General features: G+C 41.9%; 1 protein-coding gene across 3 annotated transcripts in view; it reads left to right on the top strand.

Moving 5' to 3' along the window:
* The first annotated feature begins 662 nt into the window (after nucleotides 1-662).
* zdhhc14 (zinc finger DHHC-type palmitoyltransferase 14) overlaps nucleotides 663-21,155 on the top strand; it is a 39,654-nt gene continuing 19,161 nt past the window's right edge. Inside the window, exons 1-3 of one of the 3 annotated variants that reach the window (XM_063909277.1) lie at nucleotides 663-1,191; nucleotides 1,984-2,278; nucleotides 15,162-15,322. In XM_063909277.1, the coding sequence (XP_063765347.1) occupies nucleotides 2,037-2,278; nucleotides 15,162-15,322 (403 nt within the window). In that variant the 5' untranslated portion in view covers nucleotides 663-1,191; nucleotides 1,984-2,036. The remainder of the gene's footprint in view (nucleotides 1,192-1,983; nucleotides 2,279-15,161; nucleotides 15,323-21,155) is intronic. The other 2 variants (XM_063909276.1, XM_063909278.1) reach the window with 2 other exon arrangements.

Below are 21,155 nucleotides of genomic sequence, written 5' to 3' on the forward strand. Positions count from 1 at the left end.
TTGTCAACATCTTTACAGATATAATAGTTGTCCATGGGAGAATCCTTTTAGTGCTGCAAGGGATTTTATTTACACTTTAGTTGGCTACTGAGGTACATAATTAAAAAAGAATTCACAGCTCTGACATCTGGGCAGTGTAGGTTTCAAGGTTACAGGTGTTCTAAGGGAGGCGACATTTTGGCCCAGGAATTGGGGCGCTGAGACCACTGCCTCCCCAGTGTGCATCTAGCCATTTCCAGTCAACTGTCTTGTTCAACTATCTATCTATGTGGTCTTTTCATGTGATGGATTGACAGTAAGAAAATAAAGAACATTACCAGCATTACCCTTAATATTGCATTTATACTAACTCTTGTTTTAGAGGAAGCATGTCAGCCTGAAATGTCAACTAACCGAAAAAGCACCCTGCCCTCGTTAAATAAGCACTTTTAAAAAATAAATAAAATAAAAACATAAAAAGCTCCCTTAACTTGAATAAGTGCTGTGCATCACATTGGTGCTCTGTCTACAGTACACCCTGGTGTCCCACCTGGCCTCTCCCTAGACACGCCCCTGCTAGTAGGGACCCCCTCACGGACGCCTGGAGGTCCTGGACCTGGGTTTTGGAACCCCTTTAACAGCCAGTCCTCCCTGCACCTCCTCAGCAGTGTCCACAGCCTCGCCTGAAGGGGGAGGAGCGGGCTGCGAGGAGCTGCTCCCATGGTAGTGTTTGTTGTGTGCGAGGGAGGCAGCACTGTTCGGAGAGCGTCACAATGTGAAGGACTGACTGGCCTGCCTCCACGCTTCTTGGGCAATGCGTTAACTTTTCCTCGGAAAACGCAAGTGAATAGTGAATATTTCCGATGATTGCTGGCCGTGTGTCTCTGTGAGACACGGGGACATATGGCTGCGAGGTCGCTTCGTGCTGTGCGCAAAGACTCGGTCAGGATGCCGGAGCTCGTCTGAGATAACCCCGCCGAGCCGTATTTCTCTGGGTTTTCCATTTTTTACACGAAGCTTTCAATCGTCCTATTTTTATCCTTAAACTTCTAAAGATGTCGTTCTTCATCTTGTCCTCGCCTCGAAATAAACCTGGATAACGAAAGGAGTAGCTACGTGACAACACCCACCACGACGACCAGCGGTACTTTCCTTCGGTGAGCAGCGCTTCAGCTGTGGCTTCAGCGGGCAGAGAAACGATGTGAAGCCGCGGTGTGTAGTGTCATGTGGAACAGCACATTAAACTCTTCATTTAAACCTCTCTTAAGCTGGGAGAGCCGTATAAAACAAGTGAGAAGGCGGAGTGTGTGGCCAGCAAGCTAGCCTTTAATTGTAAAGTTGGTGCTAACATTAACTAACCAGTCATTTCATCAACTTGCTAGCTGTGTTAGCATAGCAATACTTTAGATTGATTTGCTATGAAATGCTAACATGTTGCTTGCTAACAAGGTCGCTTTAAGCTAAATTATGCCAGTGAAGTTATTGTAAGCTAACGTAACATTAGCTAAACTTGCTTTGCCGACCTAGTGGGTAGCTTCACATCAGTGGTGGAAAGTAACCGAGTACATTTTCTCAAGTGTACTTAAGTACAGTAACACTTTAAGAGTATAAGTTACTGGTTACTTTCTAAATGAAAAATCACATGATATGCTGATATGGTATAATGCAGTACTGTACTACACTATTTCTAGTACATACATTTGGTCCACATTGACCACAATACTCAAATGATGTAAAAAAAAACAAGATAAAATAATAACCATAATACGATCGATTCTAATGCTAATACTTTTAAGTAACATTTTGAATCAGGACTTTCACTGATTCTTACCCATGTAGTATTTTAAGACCATAGTAGTGCTGCTACACATCACTTGAGCTTAAAGCCGTCTTAACAATCAGATGTATTATAAGTGTTAGCCACACATTGCTTAAGATGATGGCAAATTATGATGGCATTTGTGACCTTAGCATGTACGCTGAACTGGGTTATTTTCTCCTCAGAGGCACATCTGCCCCGGGATTTATTCAGCTGTGGAGATTGGAATCAGCATTTGATGCATCTCGGGGTGTCCGAGTCCATGAGAGAGTGCGAGTACAGCCAAATAAGCACTCGCAGCTCCACGCCAATGGAGACCCCTTACAAGAAAAGGACCCCAAAAAGGAGAAAGTGGGAGTCTTTCCCAGGTCGGAATAAATTTTACTGCAATGGGAGGCTTATGATGGCCAGGCAGACAGGGGTGTTCTACCTCACCCTTGTACTCATTCTAGTGACTTGTGGACTTTTCTTCACTTTTGAGTAAGTATTGTTAAAGAATATATATTCAGACATCCTGTGCTCACATCTGCTATTTACATGTGCACATTGACATTGTGGATTAGCATTTCATTTCACAGGCTCAGCTGTCAGAGGAAAAAGTTTGGGTCAGTTATGTCATTCACATCCCTCTGGAGCAGGTTTATTTCTCATGATCTCCCCAGGGCTCAGGGAGATGCCAGAACAAACTGGTTGGGGATTAGGCAGAGACGTCTCTGTTTTAAGAATTAATGTATAATATAGTAATATATAAAGTAGCTTTTTTTATTGACAGCCAGGAGCTGTTGCAGACGGGTACTAGTCTGTAGTGTGGATTTCCTTTTTTAATTTCTTACACTTAACACCTGCCCTTACATGGTGTTTTCCTCTTAAAGAAGGCTCAGGCAGTCTTCTGTTCTATATCAACAGTGGGTGTGAACATGGAAATGGGTGAATCTTTGTAAATACCACCATTCAAACTTCCTTAGAACACCAACTCATTGCAATAATGTAAACAGAAGCGATACCTAAGGCAAAAGGTATCATTTAGTCATGGATATTAATAAATGTTACATTTTTTTCAAGAACAACTTTTATCATAACATTTTAAGTAAATGCTTCCTGAATGAAATAATAAAACTAGAGCTGTTGCAGACAAAAAAAATTCATTGTACACAACATAGCACCGTCATCTTGTATGTTTTGTTAGCTTTCACCAACAATCAAATAATGCTTAGCACAACCTTGATTTGGCGTTAGGGTTACTGTTTACCAGCAGTAATATCTTGGTTCTTTGGTAGAAAAAACGTTTTGGAAGTTAAATATTAATTCAGAAACTCTGATTCCTACAAGAATATATTGTTCCTCCCATCCCTAACATTGTTGTTTGGGCTTGCTGTCCATGCAGTTAGTCTTGTAAGTAGAAAGTCTTGTCTTCCGACCCTTTTTGGCAACTTTGTCCTCAAGCCAGATTTTGAGAAGTTGCTGGTCTGCTTTTCTGAAGATAGTCAAGATGTCCAGGAATGAAAGTATATTGTTGGGTAATTGGATCTTCATAGTGACAACATGGTTACTTAGAATAGCGTTACTTTACACTTTGTGTTTCTCATCTGTATCAAATCAGTGACCTGTGACATATGGAGTGAACACACACAGTGTCAGTCTGTCGATGTGTGCCATTTGCACTGTGTTAATCACAGCCCCACTATCCCCAGCGGATCCCTTCCCTTCCTGTAATCAACAGACAGAATGTCCTTTACCACACTGTCTCTTTCAGCCCTTTATCTCCACCTCACTCAGGATGTCCCAGATTGTCCCACTGTGGCTGAGGTGCAGCATGTAGACACTGACCTGAGCCACACCATGAGAGAGAGTGTGTTGTCTCTGCTCTCTAATTCTGAGTAATCACTCTGTCATCTATCATCTTAAGAAACCCCTTCTATACCAGATAAGAATCCTGCTCCATCATGAGATTTGTTGCTCAATCGACATTCTTTATCAGGCTAAAGTGCTTCAGAGCTAGAGAAAGCTTAACAGGCAAAATATGTGCTGTGGTTGATAGCTGCTGTTCAGAATCTGCACCGTAAAGATAGCCAATACTTAATGATCCAAGAGTAAATCAAATAGCACACACACAAGCACTTTTATAAACAAAAACATTAATTGTTCTGATGTTTGTGTGTAAAAACATAGTGTCCTGATTAGGGAAGGGGGGGGGGGGGTATGCACATTTTACATCACAATCCTCCTGACTAAATCTTTCCAATTCACAATGTGGTAATGTATCCGTTCAATGATGGGAAAAATAATCCCAATAATGTTGATAGTCAGCAGTGTTTCAAAAACAAGAAGCATTCTTTAGTTTCAGATCCCCCGGTATGAGAACTTCTGCTTTTTTTCCCTTGTGAAATTGAATATCCTTTGGATTGTCCATCTGACAAAAGCACACTTTGGGATATTCTTTATGTCCTTTTCCAAACCAGTGACATTTTGTATGACATTCTACCCAGATACACTGCTACATGTCTATCAGCAGTGACCTCTGGACCACTTCATCTTTCAATACATTGTCACCTCAGAGCAGATACAGACATAACCCATGACTAAAGGGCAGACTGCAAGACAGAGTGCATCTCGCGCTGAATCTGCAACCCGCTTCTCTATAGAACTTATTGAAATAGTGGGAAACATACGGCAGTGTCTATCTAACCTGGATGTTCCCCAGCACCCACACGGAGGATGCCAGATGCTTCCTGATGATACCTCTAGCCTCCCAAATTAATATCTGACACTGTCCAGTCAACAGAGCTGCAGTTTTTGTTGAGACTACAGGGGAACACAAAGCCACTCTTCAGCTCAGCCCTGTCCTCCCTGTTCAACTGTCCGTGCCCCCAGGCTGACCGAGTCCTCCTGGCTTACCTCTCTCTCCCCCCACCCCTCTATACACTCATCAGCTGAAAGGAGACATTTATCGGACAGGGCGATAGTCAGCAGACCTGCACATTGGCTTCTGTTGCCATTAACTGTAATGCATTTCGATTAGATGTGTTTTTCTTACCCGCCAGTTGTTAGCGTAGTGGAGTACATCTCCTCGCTCTGCTTGTGAGGCTTCTACTGTCTGTTCTATTTCCTTTACGTCTTATTATGGTATTTAAAATAAGGCTGTGGTGTGATGAACTCTGCTCCATAGCTGTTGTAGAGATGGTGCTCTGATTTGTGCAGCAGGAGTCGACAGATAACCAGGTTTCAGGGATGGGGACAGGCACAGAGATCCAGTTTCTACATCTCCACGTTTCCTTGAGACAGTTTTCTCTGTCTGTCTTAGGGGGGCTCAGCCATGCACAATAAACTCTGTTAGTGACCAGCAGACTTTGCTCTGTTTATTATTCTGATGCTGGATCCCTGCAGACGTCCATGCGTGCTGTTGTTGCACATGTTGCCTCGTCTCCCCCATGCCTTGTAAGAGTTCACTCAGCCAGATGTTTGAACAGTGTGGTGTTCTGATATGCTGTGTTACTTGATGTGATTTAAAGTTGAACTCTTAAATGTCCAGGCTTGTTTATATGCTGTCACATTTGACTTGAAGCGTCATTGTTACCTTGATGACCTGTTGCTCATTTCCTTTAAATAAAAAACCCAAACATTAAAGTCTGTTGTCAGGAGATCAGGGCAGCTCATACATGGTATGAAGGCTACATCTCAGGCGTAGCAAGAATAGGCTAGGCTTTGATTAAATCGTCCTGCATGTTTAGCCACATCTTATTTATGTCCTTTTGTTCAGCTGCCTTGGAGTGTGCGGTGCCTTCATCTGCGCATATCACAACAAAATTGCTCAGGATCCGGTCACATTCACCTACCAAAATAAAACTTCAGTTGGTAAATAATTGTATACATTTTACTCGCCTCAAGGATTCTTTAGCTTGACTGTAGTCTTTAAACATCACTTCATTTCATTGTTATCATTAAAATCTCAAGCTTTGAAAAGCAGCTGCAAAGAATAATTTCATTTCAACACATTTATTAGAAGTTGTGAAACCCCCTTGTTCTGGCTGTTGGAGAGATTGATTGGAAGAAAGCCTGACTCAATTCAGAAAAACTGAAACTGACAGGTGGCTTGCTGCAGAGATCCTGTCATCTTAGCCATCAAATACTTTGACTCTTGAAGAAGATGGACAGGTTCCCTCTTTACAAACTAGCATCTATTTAACATGGATATTTCCAGAGACGCTTGATGAGTAATCCACTTAAAGTGTTAACTCTGTACCCACTGCTTTGATGAATATGCACTTGCTTAATAAGTGATGCCTCTTTAGTGACTGAATGTGTTGGGTGCTCTCTGACTAACACCCATCTACATTTGTGCGAGTCATGATTTTGAAAGGACAGAGATAATACCTGAATTTGTGCCTTCTATATATATCTCCTGAATACATGATTAAGATCAACTTAAAGCTAAGACATTTAAACCAGGGTTTTTTCTAGAAAAATATAGCATGCGGGTGCTAACGTCACTTCCAGCCAAAATTACAGGCCCCGTCCACTTTACAGCAAAAACAATGCATTAGAGTGAAGAGGAATATAATGGGTTCTTCATGTCTTCAAAGCTGCTGAGTCATAAATTGCACCCAAAAACAAAGCGGTCGATGCTGTCGGACGGTCTCTTTGACTTGCTAATTATACCGTTTTGGGCGAACAGAAATATTGTTTTCTGGCATCACTTTATCCTTTTACGGGGAAAATGTTTTGGTATGAGGGCGCATCGTCCCTGTTTAGACAAAACCCTGTAAACATTAAGAAAAACTGAGGATTTTAATTACATGTAATCCCCAACAGTGACACGCCTTTCTAACTAAATGTGAAGGAGTATTTGTGCCGGTTCAACAACTACAATAATGCTCATTCCAGGAAATGCTGGTATGCCGGTCAGGTATGGCAATCACATAATTGTCAGAGTCCACTTATGACACTCTAAATATTCTAGTAGCAAAGGTTACATTTCTTAAGCGGTCGTCTTTAGTAACGATTAAATAGCAAGAAAAGCCTCTCTTTTTATTACCCAGGGCCTGGTATTTCTGTTTCACTCAGAGAATAGCATAGCTCTCGACACCCACGAGAAAGCATGCCATATTTTGGCTGTCCTGTTGTTACATATTTAATGTGGTGAAACCTTTCAAGTGGTGACTCTTTATTGGTGTCCAATATTGGTTATGCAGAGTTCTCCAGAAGCATTGTAACTGTTTTCTACATGCTGGGGCGACACGATAAGTTAGCTTTTGGAGAGTCATATGGCAAACTATTGCAAAAGAGTCTTTGTCCACATAATTTGAACAGTCACACCCATTGTAGACGCGGTTACCCAAGACAAGAAAGCATTCCTCGCAAACTGTCAAATAAGAATTTAGTGTGCCAGTCCTGATTTAGTCCCGCTCGATACACTTCATTGAGTCAAAGAAAGCACAACATAAAAACAGGAAATGCTCTGCTTTTTGATTTAATATACTCCTTTTTCACCACAACAATGACTAACCATACTTGACTCTTTAATCACATAAATCAGCTAGCCAGATCCCAGTCCTTTTGAAGCGAATGTGTTTTGGATGCAAATGTAATTCCTCCCAGGACATTTTGCTACAGGCGTTATTGCCGCTGTCTGTTCTGCTGTAGAATCAAGTGGCAGATCTGTCAACTAGGCTCATTGAAACCATAAATCATATCCAGCTGTTTTTGCTTCTAGTAGTGCGATTCCTCTCTCTGACTAGCTCCGAGCCTTCACTCGAGCCAGCAGCCTCCGGTTTGTCACACAGCTGTCCTGTGCTAGCACATCCACTCCCTGTGCTGGCAGAGACTGAGTGTGTGGCACATGTTGGAAGTGGGATCTCAAATGCACTAGTGACAGCTGTTTCAAAGGTGATTTGAAATCTCTATTGCATGAAGTTCTTTGGGCAACATTTGTAACCGTATGCAAAAGCATGTCATGTTCAGTTGTTTCATTGACAAATGACTCGCCCTACAGCTGAACGGAGGTTCATGTTCTGCCCTTACTTGCCATCCAAAGCAATCAAAATGTAATGAAAGGCAAAGCAGACAAAGCCTTGTATCCATGCAGCCAAGATGAGTAATGAGACTGTAGAGTGAAAGGCCACAAAGCCAAGTGCTTCAAATGCATTTTTAGCTCAATGTTAAGCACTTAATAAACGCATTCACGTATTTGAATGCCGCTGCAGCGCTGTTGAGTAATATCTCTTGGTAATCCATATCTCTTTTCTCAAACAAGTACTGAGGAGAAATGCAGGCCCAGATGCTGTGTGTGTCGGAGGATGGTTGATCTGTGACAGACCTTTTCCTGCAAATCACAGCATATTGATTGCCTTCAAAGCTGTATGGCTGAGGAACAAAGTAAAAGCGAGGGTGCAGTTTATCCCAGGTGACTCTGAAAGGACAGCCAGTGAACAGTGCTGCGAGCTTCACATGGCAGCATCAAGCAGAGATGAAAGTCCCCCGAGCTTAACTCCCAGCTGAGTTTTGAAAAACTGCTTTGCATCATAAGAGGATTTAGAGGGAAATGTGATAACTGTAATCGGGATTGGATTATTGTTGAGATTAGTGCACCCCTTTGGTAGGCTAATGAGTAGGGAAATCTCTGTTTGTGTTCTGTGGAGTCTGTCCCACACAGAGGGAAAACTAACTACTATACCATCCTTTAGCAGTGACAGAACTAGCAGCTTTGATGTTTGATTGAACATTGTCATAAAACATGTCTGTCATATTTGTTGGCTTTTGCATATTGGCTTTATTTAAATATATCCATGGTGAACATTGATGGACTCTGCCATGTCAGTATTTGCTTCCTGCTCCGAGTGAAACTGAGCGCTTGAATTGACATTGGCTGAGGGGTTGCCAACCTGTCTTTGTGATCTTTAACCTTTGGTTTGTGTAAAATGGCAAATGACTGTTAGTCTTTTGGGCGAAGACTTCATGTCTTCATGTTTAACAACCTATTGGATGTGTTGTTTTTGTTGGATTATGCCTCAATTTTACTTACGAAATATTGGATATTATGCTTAAATGTGGCTTTGGGCTTAGCTTTGCTGGGTATCGTCACTTATTTCCTTAATCAATTTCATTCCAATTCACAAGTCCGGATTTGATTCTACATTTGATCTGACTATGGTTCAGTTTCAACGCGGACGTGAAAGAGATACTTGTACATTTTAACATCGATCCTCTTACCTGGTGCATCATTATTAAATATTCATGCTTACATTAACAGTAATGCCGAAAGCTACATTCATGTACTAGTGTGTTAACATTAATACAGGCTCTTATCTGCATCCGACTCCATTAAAAAGGGATGAAGGGAAAGATAAGCATGATATTTAAAGGGTACTTGTGTCCCTCTTAGGCTGAACTGAGGAAGAAATGAAGGCCAATTTGTTGAGCCTTTAAATCAATTATATTCAATGCTAATAAAGACTATATCCTTGTTTTAATGACTACATTTGTTTGTACATAGTATAATATAATATATGTGTAAAACAAGCCGTATCTTTTGATGATGAATGAAAGTCTCTTATTCACGTTTAAACTGAAAACTATGAGAGCCGTGGGACTCGACACCAAGACCTGTAGTGCATTGTTTAATCGGACCTGCTTGTCTGTGCATCAGGCTCATGTGTGTCAGTACCAAGTGTTTCTGCTTTTATAATTGTTTTGTTTTTTTTGTGAGTAATTACAGTGGGGCAAAAAAGTATTTAGTCAGCCACCAATTGTGCAACTTCTCCCATTTAAAAAGATGAGAGAGGCCTGTCATTTTTATCATAGGTATACCTCAACTATGAGAGACAGAATGAGAAAGAAAATCCAGAAAATCACATTGTAGGATTTTTAATGAATTTATGTTCAAATGATTGTGGAAAATAAGTATTTGGTCAATAACAAAAGTTCATCTCAATACTTTGTTATATACCCTTTGTTGGCAATGACAGAGGTCAAACGTTTTCTGTAAGTCTTCACAAGGTTTTCACACACTGATGCTGGTATTTTGGCCCATTCCTCCATGCAGATCTCCTCTAAAGCAGTGATGTTTTGGGGCTGTCGCTGGGCAACACGGACTTTCAACTCCCTCCTAAGATTTTCTATGGGGTTGAGATCTGGAGACTGGCTAGGCCACTCCAGGACCTTGAAATGCTTCTTACGAAGCCACTCCTTCGTTGCCCTGGCGGTGTGTTTGGGATCATTGTCATGCTGAAAGACCCAGCCACGCTTCATCTTCAGTGCCCTTGCTGATGGAAGGAGGTTTTCACTCAAAATCTCACGATACATGGCCCCATTCATTCTTTCCTTTACACGGATCAGTCGTCCTGGTCCCTTTGCAGAAGAACAGCCCCAAAGCATGATGTTTCCACCCCCATGCTTCACAGTAGGTATGGTGTTCTTTGGATGCAACTCTGCATTCTTTCTCCTCCAAACACGATGAGTTGAGTTTTTACCAAAAAGTTCTATTTTGGTTTCATCTGACCATATGACATTCTCCCAATCCTCTTCTGGATCATCCAAATGCCCTCTAGCAAACTTTAGACGGGCCTGGACATGTACTGGCTTAAGCAGGGGGACACGTCTGGAACTGCAGGATTTAAGTCCCTGGCGGCGTAGTGTGTTACTGATGGTAGCCTCTGTTACTTTGGTCCCAGCTCTCTGCAGGTCATTCACTAGGTCCCCCCGTGTGGTTCTGGGATTTTTGCTCACCGTTCTTGTGATCATTTTGACCCCACGGGGTGAGATCTTGCGTGGAGCCCCAGATCGAGGGAGATTAGCAGTGGTCTTGTATGTCTTCCATTTTCTAATAATTGCTCCCACAGTTGATTTCTTCACACCAAGCTGCTTACCTATTGCAGATTCAGTTTTCCCAGCCTGGTGCAGGTCTACAATTTTGTCTCTGGTCTCCTTTGACAGCTCTTTGGTCTTGGCCATAGTGGAGTTTGGAGTATGACTGTTTGAGGTTGTGGACAGGTGTCTTTTATAATGATAACGAGTTCAAAAAGGTGCCATTAATACAGGTAACGAGTGGAGGACAGAGGAGCCTCTTAAACAAGAAGTTACAGGTCTGTGAGAGCCAGAAATCTTGCTTGTTTGTAGGTGACCAAATACTTATTTTACAGAGGAATTTACAATGAATTCATTAAGAATCCTACAATGTGATTTCCTGGATTGTTTCCCCCATTCTGTCTCTCATAGTTGAAGTGTACCTATGATGAAAATTACAGGCCTCTCTCATCTTTTTAAATGGGAGAACTTGCACAATTGGTGGCTGACTAAATACTTTTCTGCCCCACTGTATAAAGCAAGCTCTCAATCGCCTGAGATGAATCGCCATTCAATGTTCATACAATTGACTTCTTCCAAACCAGCTGTCACAGTTCACAGCTTCAGCTTTATTTACCTTCAAGGCATTTTGGTTCACAATTTGCTCCAGGGATTCAGTATTTTCCAAACCTTTTGTGCTTCCCTTACTAATGTGTTTAATTAGCTTTACTGAAAGATATATTTCCTATCCCATGTCTTAGACGACAGAGTTGTTTACCTGATAACTACCAACTGTTTACCTATGCTAAGAGCAATAAACCACAGTAAGTCTCCTGCACTTTCTGATAGCTTCTGCATTCAGCACTCCATGACGATGACAGTCTTGCCACCATTTCTGAATTAAATCCTACGATTTGAAATTCAGCCTGCATCCTCATCCTCTAAGTTGTGTATTGAGACATTTAAAACGACTTTAACGACTGACGGCATGCTGTGTCTGTCTGGTTCAACGTCTTCTTTTTCCTTCTTGGAGACTTCAGCGCAGTCCTGTAGCTGTTTCCAGGGCAACCACATTCCTTTTGAAATGTATCATGTCTGACATTAGATACTGTTCGTCTCCATAGCAACAAAGCCCCTAAAGCCCCAGTTAAGTATAAGATTTAGTCACCAAAAGGAAAATAAAGATTGAGCTTTGGTACTGTCCACTTCCTTGCTTTATCCACTCGTCTCCTAAAGGAAAAAGGGATGCTGGGATTGTTGTTGTCATCACCGTTCATGTTCAGTGAATGATCAGAATCGATTCCTGGAGGACTGCTGTCTTCAGTGGGATCTGAAACCAGGCATGATGTTCCCTTTATCCGCAGTTTGTCCATTTATCTCTATTGATTCATATCTAGAAGAGGTTTTGCATCTGTCGTCAGTGTTTAATCTCTGTCCCTTTCTATCACACATGACTGCCTTTCCATTATGTTTCTGATGTCCGACACATTGACACGCAGCTTTTGAGGACGGAGGCAGCATTTTTTTGCTGCTCTGTCATCTCCATCACCACTTGCCAGATGACACGTTTTGAAATACAATGTTGTTGCAGAAGAGAGCATAAACCTGTGCGTCCTAGTTTCCTGCAGAAAGCGAAAACATGCGGCTCATTCACGCTACTCCACGGATATGTAGCTCTAAATAACCCTTTGCATTTTTTGGAGTATATCAATGGGGGGGCTTGATGCCCTCATTGATTTCTTAGAAACTCTTCAGATCTTCGCATTGGGTTAATTGTTACAGATGTAGCACCCTCACTCAAGTTCTGCCTTTTACAACTGCAGTGATTTCCCATCAGCCCACCTAATTGGTGGATTCATTTTTGTGATGTGTGACCAATCAGACAAAATAGAGGACAGATTGAAAGGCTAGATGAATAGATAGTCGGGTATGACATCAGGCTTTCAAATGTCCTGCCTTTCTGTGGCAGATGCAGGAAGACAGCGCCAAGCAGCATACTATGTACCCTTACTAAACTTTGATTGATTCAAATCAAATGTATGAATAATATTCAGATATTCTGACCATCAGAATCCATCAACGTCATAACGTGTCCTAAAGACTTCATGTCTGTGTTTATCTGACAGCAATAAGGATGTTTACTCTATAATGAGGATTTATTTTTCATGCACTTAACAGAGGAAACAAAGAACTGACTTATTTCCCTGAAAGACCGTAGTATTCATCTCTTTTCAGCATTTCTTAAGGAATTGTCCTCGCAGCATTACCTTAATGGTCAGAAATCTGCTGGCATCTTGTTATTTGTTCACTTTCTGACAGCTGAAGTAAACTGGAAATGTTTCTCATTTGGCAGTAAAGCAACAAGGTACAAATGTGTTTACTCGCTCTTTGCAGGGTTTTGGTCGCTACGTATTGCACATCTGTTATGGAACCCTAAAGCCTTATGGTTCTTGTTTGTCTAACATACATTGCTGTTGCAAAAGTGATATGCAACAGTTATAGAATGATATAATATATCCTTCCCTGATAATCTGCCGTGAGGTGTGAACTCCGAAACAAAGGAATATGTGCAAATTGAACAAACAGTGTTTGCAGTCAAAGTATTGTGACCTCCAGGAGCTGCTTTTTATCTCAGCAATGACAGGCAGATTTGGAAGATTATAAGCAGAAGGATGGTCTGTCGCACGGCCTCAGACAGAGATTTCAATGTACTCTGCATCAGATTACAATCAGGACACGGTTGCGGATAATGCGTGTCCTCCCAGCCTAGGTCAGAGGACTGAGACTCAGAGGGCTGTAAAGTGGTTGCCCTGTTAGCAAGTGTCTGACATTAGTTGTGTATGTTGTACATTGACACAGTCAGTGTCCAGCACAATGACCTTGGAAACCTCCAGGCCAGCTTTTGACTGGAGAAATGTTTGTGTAGCACAATGTTGTCCTGCCTGCAGCTCCCTGCTGATGTCCCAGACTACCCAGCGCTGTTTGCTTGGCTCAGTCTCACTCCAGATGTAGAGAAGCAGCAGGACTGGCCTGAGTCCACTTAGATGGGATAATAGCATGAGTTATAGGGGGTTTGTTTGTCGCAGCTTAAACACTCCTCAACAGTACTGTATACATCTGAGTATTTTTATTTTAATCATCTTTAAATGACATGAGAATATAGTGTAATACCAGCCCATCGTGTTTATGAAGTAAGACACTTTCTAGTGTTCTTTGCTTGAATCCTTTGCTGACCTTGTCCTTTGCCTGAAGGTCAGTCATCTCCAGCAGTTCAGGTACCGGCAGGCAGCGTGAGCATGTGATGCTAAAACCCCAATTAGCAGAGAGTCTGAGCACATGCTCCAGGTGCGTTTTACAACCTTCTCCTTATCATTGATGGAATCCAACACGGCAAGCCTAAATATAGTCTGGCTTGGTTTATCAGTATAACTGCTCTTGGCATAGATCAGCGGATGTAACTGCCCTCCCGAGGTGTCACCATCTGAAGCGGGTTAGAAATGATGTGGTAAATGGGGTAAAAAAACCTCATACTGCTTGATACATAGTTTAATGCCATGACACTAACATTATTTATAAAATGGGGTCGAATAACTGACTAAAAGGTCAGCCCACCTTTTTTAGTGAACCAGAGCCGTTTTTGTTTCTAGCTTCTGGGCTAACCCCTTTCACTTTAAGAAGGTTGCTACCAGTACACAGGAACTCGTTTAAGCCTCTTTAGGTAGGCCGCCATGCCTCATACTTTGGAGAAAACACTGTAACCACGATGTTGCGGCGCTGTTGCTTATTATAGCTATCAGTGTCACTTTACACTCATCCCCCTTCCTTTCCTATCCACCTTTCTGCTTTGGAAAGGTGTTTTTTTTTCTTCAGAAACAACAATAGAAAAAATCATTACTTGAAGTGGTGATAAACCGAACATTTTCTACATGTGGCTGACCTCAGTATTTCAATAATTAAGTGTTTGACCAAGAGCCTTTTTGTAAACGCTGTTGTGTACCTTGGCTTAGCTCGCGGTACGATTTAGCATTCCTTAACAATGTCCCTGAAAACATGTGGTAACCTCATGTTCATTTATCTTCTTTGTGTGGAATGACTCCTCCTGGCTGAACCAAAGGCCCAGTCCAATAGGCCAGGCGGAGACTAACAAATAAAACGGCCGCGGCTGCCTGTGCCCCGCCTCTGTGGGACTAAATGTGATTACTGTAATAACCACCTACATCGTTGGACTTTTAATGGGATTAGCCTAAACTAAATAGTCTCAATAGAGCAGATTACAACACAGGGGACTTAAGCAGGTGCCTGTCTGTATATCCACTTGATTTAAGCAACAACTCTCTGGTTGTCACACTTCCTAAACTTCCGGGCGTGTAGAGTTCAGGTCACTGTTTTGTACAGGCTTATTGTGAACACGTATTACGCTAAGAAGAGCAGCAATACATTAGCTGATTTTGATCCAGTAATCTTCCTGGGACTCTTTCAGGATTTTATGACTCAGCTAAGCATCACTACGCAGACTGAACCCGGTGTCTATTGACCACTATGTCCTTATTATTCTTTCTCTCTGCCCTTCTTCCTGTGCTACCAGTTGTCCGTTCCTGGCGCTGCAGTTGACCCCAGTCATCCCAGTCATAGGAGGTGTGCTGTTTCTGTTTGTGTTGGGGACACTCCTAAGAACCAGCTTCAGTGACCCAGGGGTGCTGCCCAGGGCCACCGCGGACGAAGCAGCTGACCTGGAGAGGCAAATAGGTAAGACTCTAAATTTGAATATTTTATATATAGAAAATGGGCATGAAAACCCTTTGTTGGTGTTTCTTTCTTTGCATTTCTGTTCTCTCATCGTCTCTCTATATTATTTTGTTTTCTGATCATCTATGTTTACCAACTGTTGTACCTCCAATCTCTTCCTCCCTGTCTAAACCTGCAGTTACCTTTTTATCTTAGAATCTGTGTTTGTGTTTGAGTAAGCCTCCATGGATTATGCAAATCTACAGGAGCTTGTGTTTGCCTTTACACCTGCAATAAACCCAGAACCTCATGCTCATGTCTGGAGTACTTCTGTGTAGCCTTCAATAAAGTCAAGGGTCCCCATGATGTATTACCGGACTCGTAGGTTTTGTCCGGATCACTTAGGAATCTAATTTGTGATCTGAAAGGTAAAACATGAGAAACCACTTGATATGGTGATACTGAATTAGTCAGAAACAGCTGACATCTGTTTGAGATGGATCTAGTCTGTTCATAGCCTCACTGTTTAGATTAATTATGTCATTAATGGATAATTCAATAATCTATTTTAAGTGAAAAGCCTCAATGCAAGAAACCCAGGATTACAACTAGGAATTTCTCTGATGGTCATTCAAGGCTTTTCCCTCTTTTTACAGTAAACACACACACATGGAGAGAAAAGAATGGAGATGTGTTGCCTTCAGCTCTGAAGTATTAGAATATAGTTGTGAAGTTTTTTTTAATTTTAGATTTAGAGCTATTGAATTGAAGTGCTTGCTACTGAATTAATCATGGTGAATCCTGAGAACCGCGACATGAAAGCAGTGAAGATAGATGTACCTGTTCAAAATTCGTATGAGGTCACTACATAACAGTAACTACCAGCCATAATAGATGACGCTACAAGAGCAATTCTCTGGTGAGAGTATAGTGCGCTTCACAAAGCCTCTTCCAGAGGAGGTAAGGAGACATCAAGGGCACATTCGACTGGAAATGATGTCCGTTTAGTAACTTGATTCCTCAGTCTTCAGAACGGTCCTGCTGCCCTGTAGCTTAATGGATTATCATCACTTTACTCAAAGGTTTAACTTTTTAAATCCTCTTTATAAACCCTGCTTTTGTTCTTTATTTTGGAAAGTGAAGCTTCTATTTCTCAGTGATGTTCCTTTCAGTGCTTCAGGCCATCGGGGCCTCATTAAACAAACTCTGGACTAGCTTAATTAATCTCATTAGGAGACTTAAAAGCTTTTGGAGGGAAGGTAAAGTACAGAGCTCCGAGCAGTGGGCCGAAACAGCACTGTGCAAACGTACCATGCTATATTGGCAAGCATCTTTTTTTCAGAGGATAAACAAATTAAGAGCTGGAGACATAAACAATGTTGACCTAAATACCACACTCTGCCACCCTCTCTGCCATCATTTCCTCCCAATTGGCTTCGGTGCTCTGCATTTCCAAGCAGAGCAATCGGCTGTTTCTCAACCCGGATCTATTGTTCAGAGACGTAAGCCGTTGTCATGTTGTTGTTGGTTGCCTGTAGCTAAATATGTGTGTTCACGGTTGGTGATGTGCTAGAAAAGATTAGGATTTCACTCAGGGCAATTAGTTGGTTCTTTAACGTGAAAATGTTCTCACCAGTTTTAGGGTGTCCAAGTGTGTTTGCGGGGCCTCGACACAGCTTTGCAGTGGAATCCAGGGAACCACTAAGACATGCATTCAGACAGAAATACAGATAGAAACAATTCAGTTGGAGAATGGCCTTTAGTTGCAATTTGTTGCCTTTCCCTGAAACTTCCAAAGCCATCCCATGGCTGCCAGTAGACTAATAGACTGCTTTATCGTTAGGGCCATTACTGGTCCCATTATCTTCCGGTTTGAAAGAACTTGGCTTGTAATGGCGTGATCATTTTATACACAAACATGAATAATACAGATGGTTTGTGTCCTTAATCTAGAAATATCAGAATTAGGCCACTGTGAATTGTAACTGCATTTTTTCCAAAAGCTTGTTGTTGCATTTGTTCTTTTTCTTTCTGTCAGTCTTTCTAAAGTAGTGTCTCTGCTTAACGCCCCCCCCCCCCCCCCCCGCGAGAATTAATTCTAAGCATTTTCTTTCTTATCTGACTGAAACATTCCTTTTCAGTTCTTATTTTTCAACCAATTTGCATTTATGTAACTTTGGAGACACTGGCAATAAGCGAGCATCTGTCAGACTCAGTGAGCATCAGTAACTTTTTCACATGTCAGTGCTGCAATAATGGCCCTTTACCACTTCACTCTTTGTTTAGTTTGTTATGTTTTCTCTGTATTTGTGTAGCTCTTTTAATTAAAACAAAAAACCTTTTATATTTGAGCCACCAGTAGACTAAGAAGTTTTGCATTTCACCGTTAGCCTCATAAATACATGATGATGAGGCTCAAGTTCGACACAGCTCCTATTGATCTGTTGACTAAACAGCTGGGGACATGATATCTGTACATCAAGCTCTCTCATTCTCCCCTCACTTTAGGAGTGAAAGCTAATAGCTAAGCCTTCGCTGTCATCATTTTGAGCAGATCGCTCTATAGTCTGCCAGATCTCTGTGGAAAGGAGGTTAGAGTGGGTGATCCCAGGCACATCCTAGCTTCAACACAATCAAATATGGCATGTGTGCATCATTTAAAACATAGTATGGTATGAGTCATCTTTCTTTCTCAGTATCTTGCCACTCCTAATGCTGCAGAAATACTGTTTGCACCTACAAAGGGCTGGGGAAAGAGCGTGGGTTCAGGAAAGCTAGCGTAGCTTGTTATTTGCCTCTGCTTGAGATGGAGACAAGGGTGGATTTCTCTTCAGTGTGCTGCATTTTGATGCCCAATATGTCAGGACTAGACGGGCTGGCATCAATTCAGCTACCGCACACGCCAAATCCCAAATGCTCTCTGAAGCATTAATCAGTGAGAGATGGTCAGACCTGCCTGTTTCCTTCCTTCCACCTAATATGGTCCAAGATAGCTGGTGAATGTCAAGGCAGCCACTTGGTTTTTCCAAAGCTGCCAGCCAGCCCCGAGGCCAGCAGAGGGAAGAGATTTCGGAGGCTTAGAGCTCAAGCTGCCTGAGGAAGAATGTGCACATCAGAGGATGCAATGACATTTAGGCATTTCCTGACTGAAGGAGCTGTCGATATGGGGTATCATATCATGTTTTTGGTATATATTCCTCTGTGTATGTTGATGTTCTCCAAACCTGAAGCTTCTGTAGGCCAATTAAAGCACAGGATTTATCCATGTTTGTGCAGGGTGGTAGTTGTTATTTTTCCTTGGGGCTTGGAGTGCGACCCACTGCTTTGTTTTTGATTTATGATTTGTTGTTGGCACCCTACCACTGCTGGTAATGTACCCTGGCTATTTCAACTCAGAACACTGTGTAGTGGTATGGTTGGCTTGTGGAAGCTTAAAAAGCCGGACAAGCTGTTGCTATTGCCGTCGGATATACACATTGTGTTTTGATTAAACATTTTGCCGTTAAAAGGTCCTATTGGACGTGTAGAAGCTGTGTTTAGCTATTATTGGGAAACTAAATGTTATTTTTCATGCCAAGTTGCATTGCAAACATATTAAAGTTTGACCAGGGATTCTCAGATCACACATCTATTTAAATGTTCCTACCTTATCCTGGCAAAGCAAATCATTCAAGTTTATTCTGTGTTTATATTTGTGTTGTATAGTTTGTTGTGAAATCTATTGTTGGGACTGCTTTTCTGAGTGTCTTTGCCAGAAACTTAGTTGAGATGCCAAACTCTCATACACAGCCCGTCACCAGAGAGACGAGCACAAGCCATTTAAATGAAGTCTAGCTTAATCACATTAGCTACAGCTTCCTTCCCTGTGGCCATAGGACACTGCAAACAAGCATGTCGGAGTTTAGCACCTTGTTGGTTCGTTGGAGCGCAGACTTTCATTGTCTGGAGGAAAATGTGAGACTGAGTCATGAACATATAAAAGTTTTCTGTTATTACGAGTCGATGTCTTCAACATCACAAGGTGGCGTCTTATTTCCTTGGCGTTTGTATAACCTAAATGCTGACCATTGCTCTGTAAAATGCCACTAAACATCAAAAAGCTGGCACCAATTTGAATTTATACTCATAGATGATGAAGTCCCCAGGGTGGTATTGATTCTTACTTCCTGTTGGCCTCCAAACCTAGAAATTAAAAAAGTGAAATATATCAGCCAGAATTCAAAAGCTGTGGCTTTGCACAGTGCTGTTGAATATCAGAGGCGCGGTCCCTCTAACTCAACTTACAGCTCCTTTTGCCCTTGCTACCACGATATACCGCATGTCTGTTTGACATAGTGCTGAGAAGTTGGCCCGGCTGCAGTAAATAATGAATTAATACCTTGCTTTGAATGACGGTCCAGTCATAAATCACGCTGGTACTGAAAACGCTGCCGTGACTCTCTTTCTCCCTCGTCTCCCTTCACAGTGTAGCCAACCACCCTAGGTCACATTCATGTTTGACTTCATTCTTATTGGCTGATTGTGAAATAGGTGTGCAGTTGGTTGAAGGAGGCTCTAAAACTAAGCCACATCTCAACTTTTACATTTGTGAATTGCTTGTATTTGGACCTCAGCTTATCCTTTTCTTTTTTTTACTAACAAAGGTGGCACGTCTGCAAGGCTGAAATACTTAATGGACATTACTAATGAATATTTAAAAAGCAGCCAAACATCAGGAAAGTGCAACAGCACAAGCCATGGCAAGCCAGTTGATTTACTTACTAGGCTGTACCCGGGTGTGTTTCCCTCTCAACTGGCTCTGGTTCTGGCACGACACAGACGCTAACACCTGCCTCTCTTCATCTGAAGTTACACAGTGAACACACAGGCACAGGCAAGGCAGCTTTTTTTTAAGGTATCAAATGTACATAATGTTGCTTTTATCACCAACCTGCAATTAAAATGTGCCGGGTGTGGATTGTTTTAATTAGTGGACACTTTATCTTTGATTTCCTCACTGAAGTGTAGCTTTCTTCATTTAGCATCTGCTTGCAAACCCTGTGTGTCATGTTGATCATGTGTGCTATAAAGAGTAATTTCCCAAGTGTCTTTCTTATCTTTCCTATCAGTCTTTGGCTTGTCTCAAGGCTAACAGTGACATGGACATGAAAAGGATTGAGGCAAATAGTCCCGGTTGACAGAGCTGCAGGATGCACAAGAATAGTCACTCTGGATATATTTTATTGTGGACAACGAAAACAAGCATGTTGTGGAGTAATTACAGTGGCCTGGATCGAACCATTATGCTGATTATTCGCTCTCTTGCCTTATCCAGTATGCCTGCATTAAGCCATCTTTCTTAATCTCACATGGACACCTTTTTATTTTAATGCACTTCAATGACAATCAATATGTGAGCAGGAAAGCTCACAGTGAACGCAGGTTCAGATAAGGTCCCGGTAAAGACTACCACATGCCCAGTAACGCCTTTTAGTCATCCTTTTCTTTGAATTATCTTTGTCTATTTGCCCTTGCAGCGTCTGTGTCGTGCTTCTTTGCTCTCTGCTGACATATTCTGGGCTCATCCAATACCTGACCATGCCCTCACTTGTCATCCTTCACTCAGACAGACCCACATCTCTGGATCCAGACTATTGAACCGATCCCTCATGGTCTTTGACAGTTCAGCTCACAGTGACAAAATCTGAAGGGGAGGACAATTCACCCAAGATTGCCTCGTAGTGAAATAGAGTACAGCGGAGAGATGTTGAGCATTTTAATTTCATACGTGCTCCGTTTGTTCAAACAATAGAACACTAAAGAAAATGTTGTCTTAAATTTTGGGAATAATGTCTGGATAAGCTTTGTGTGCGTA

Source organism: Eleginops maclovinus, chromosome 19, assembly GCF_036324505.1.
Source record: "Eleginops maclovinus isolate JMC-PN-2008 ecotype Puerto Natales chromosome 19, JC_Emac_rtc_rv5, whole genome shotgun sequence".
NCBI lineage: Eukaryota > Metazoa > Chordata > Actinopteri > Perciformes > Eleginopidae > Eleginops > Eleginops maclovinus.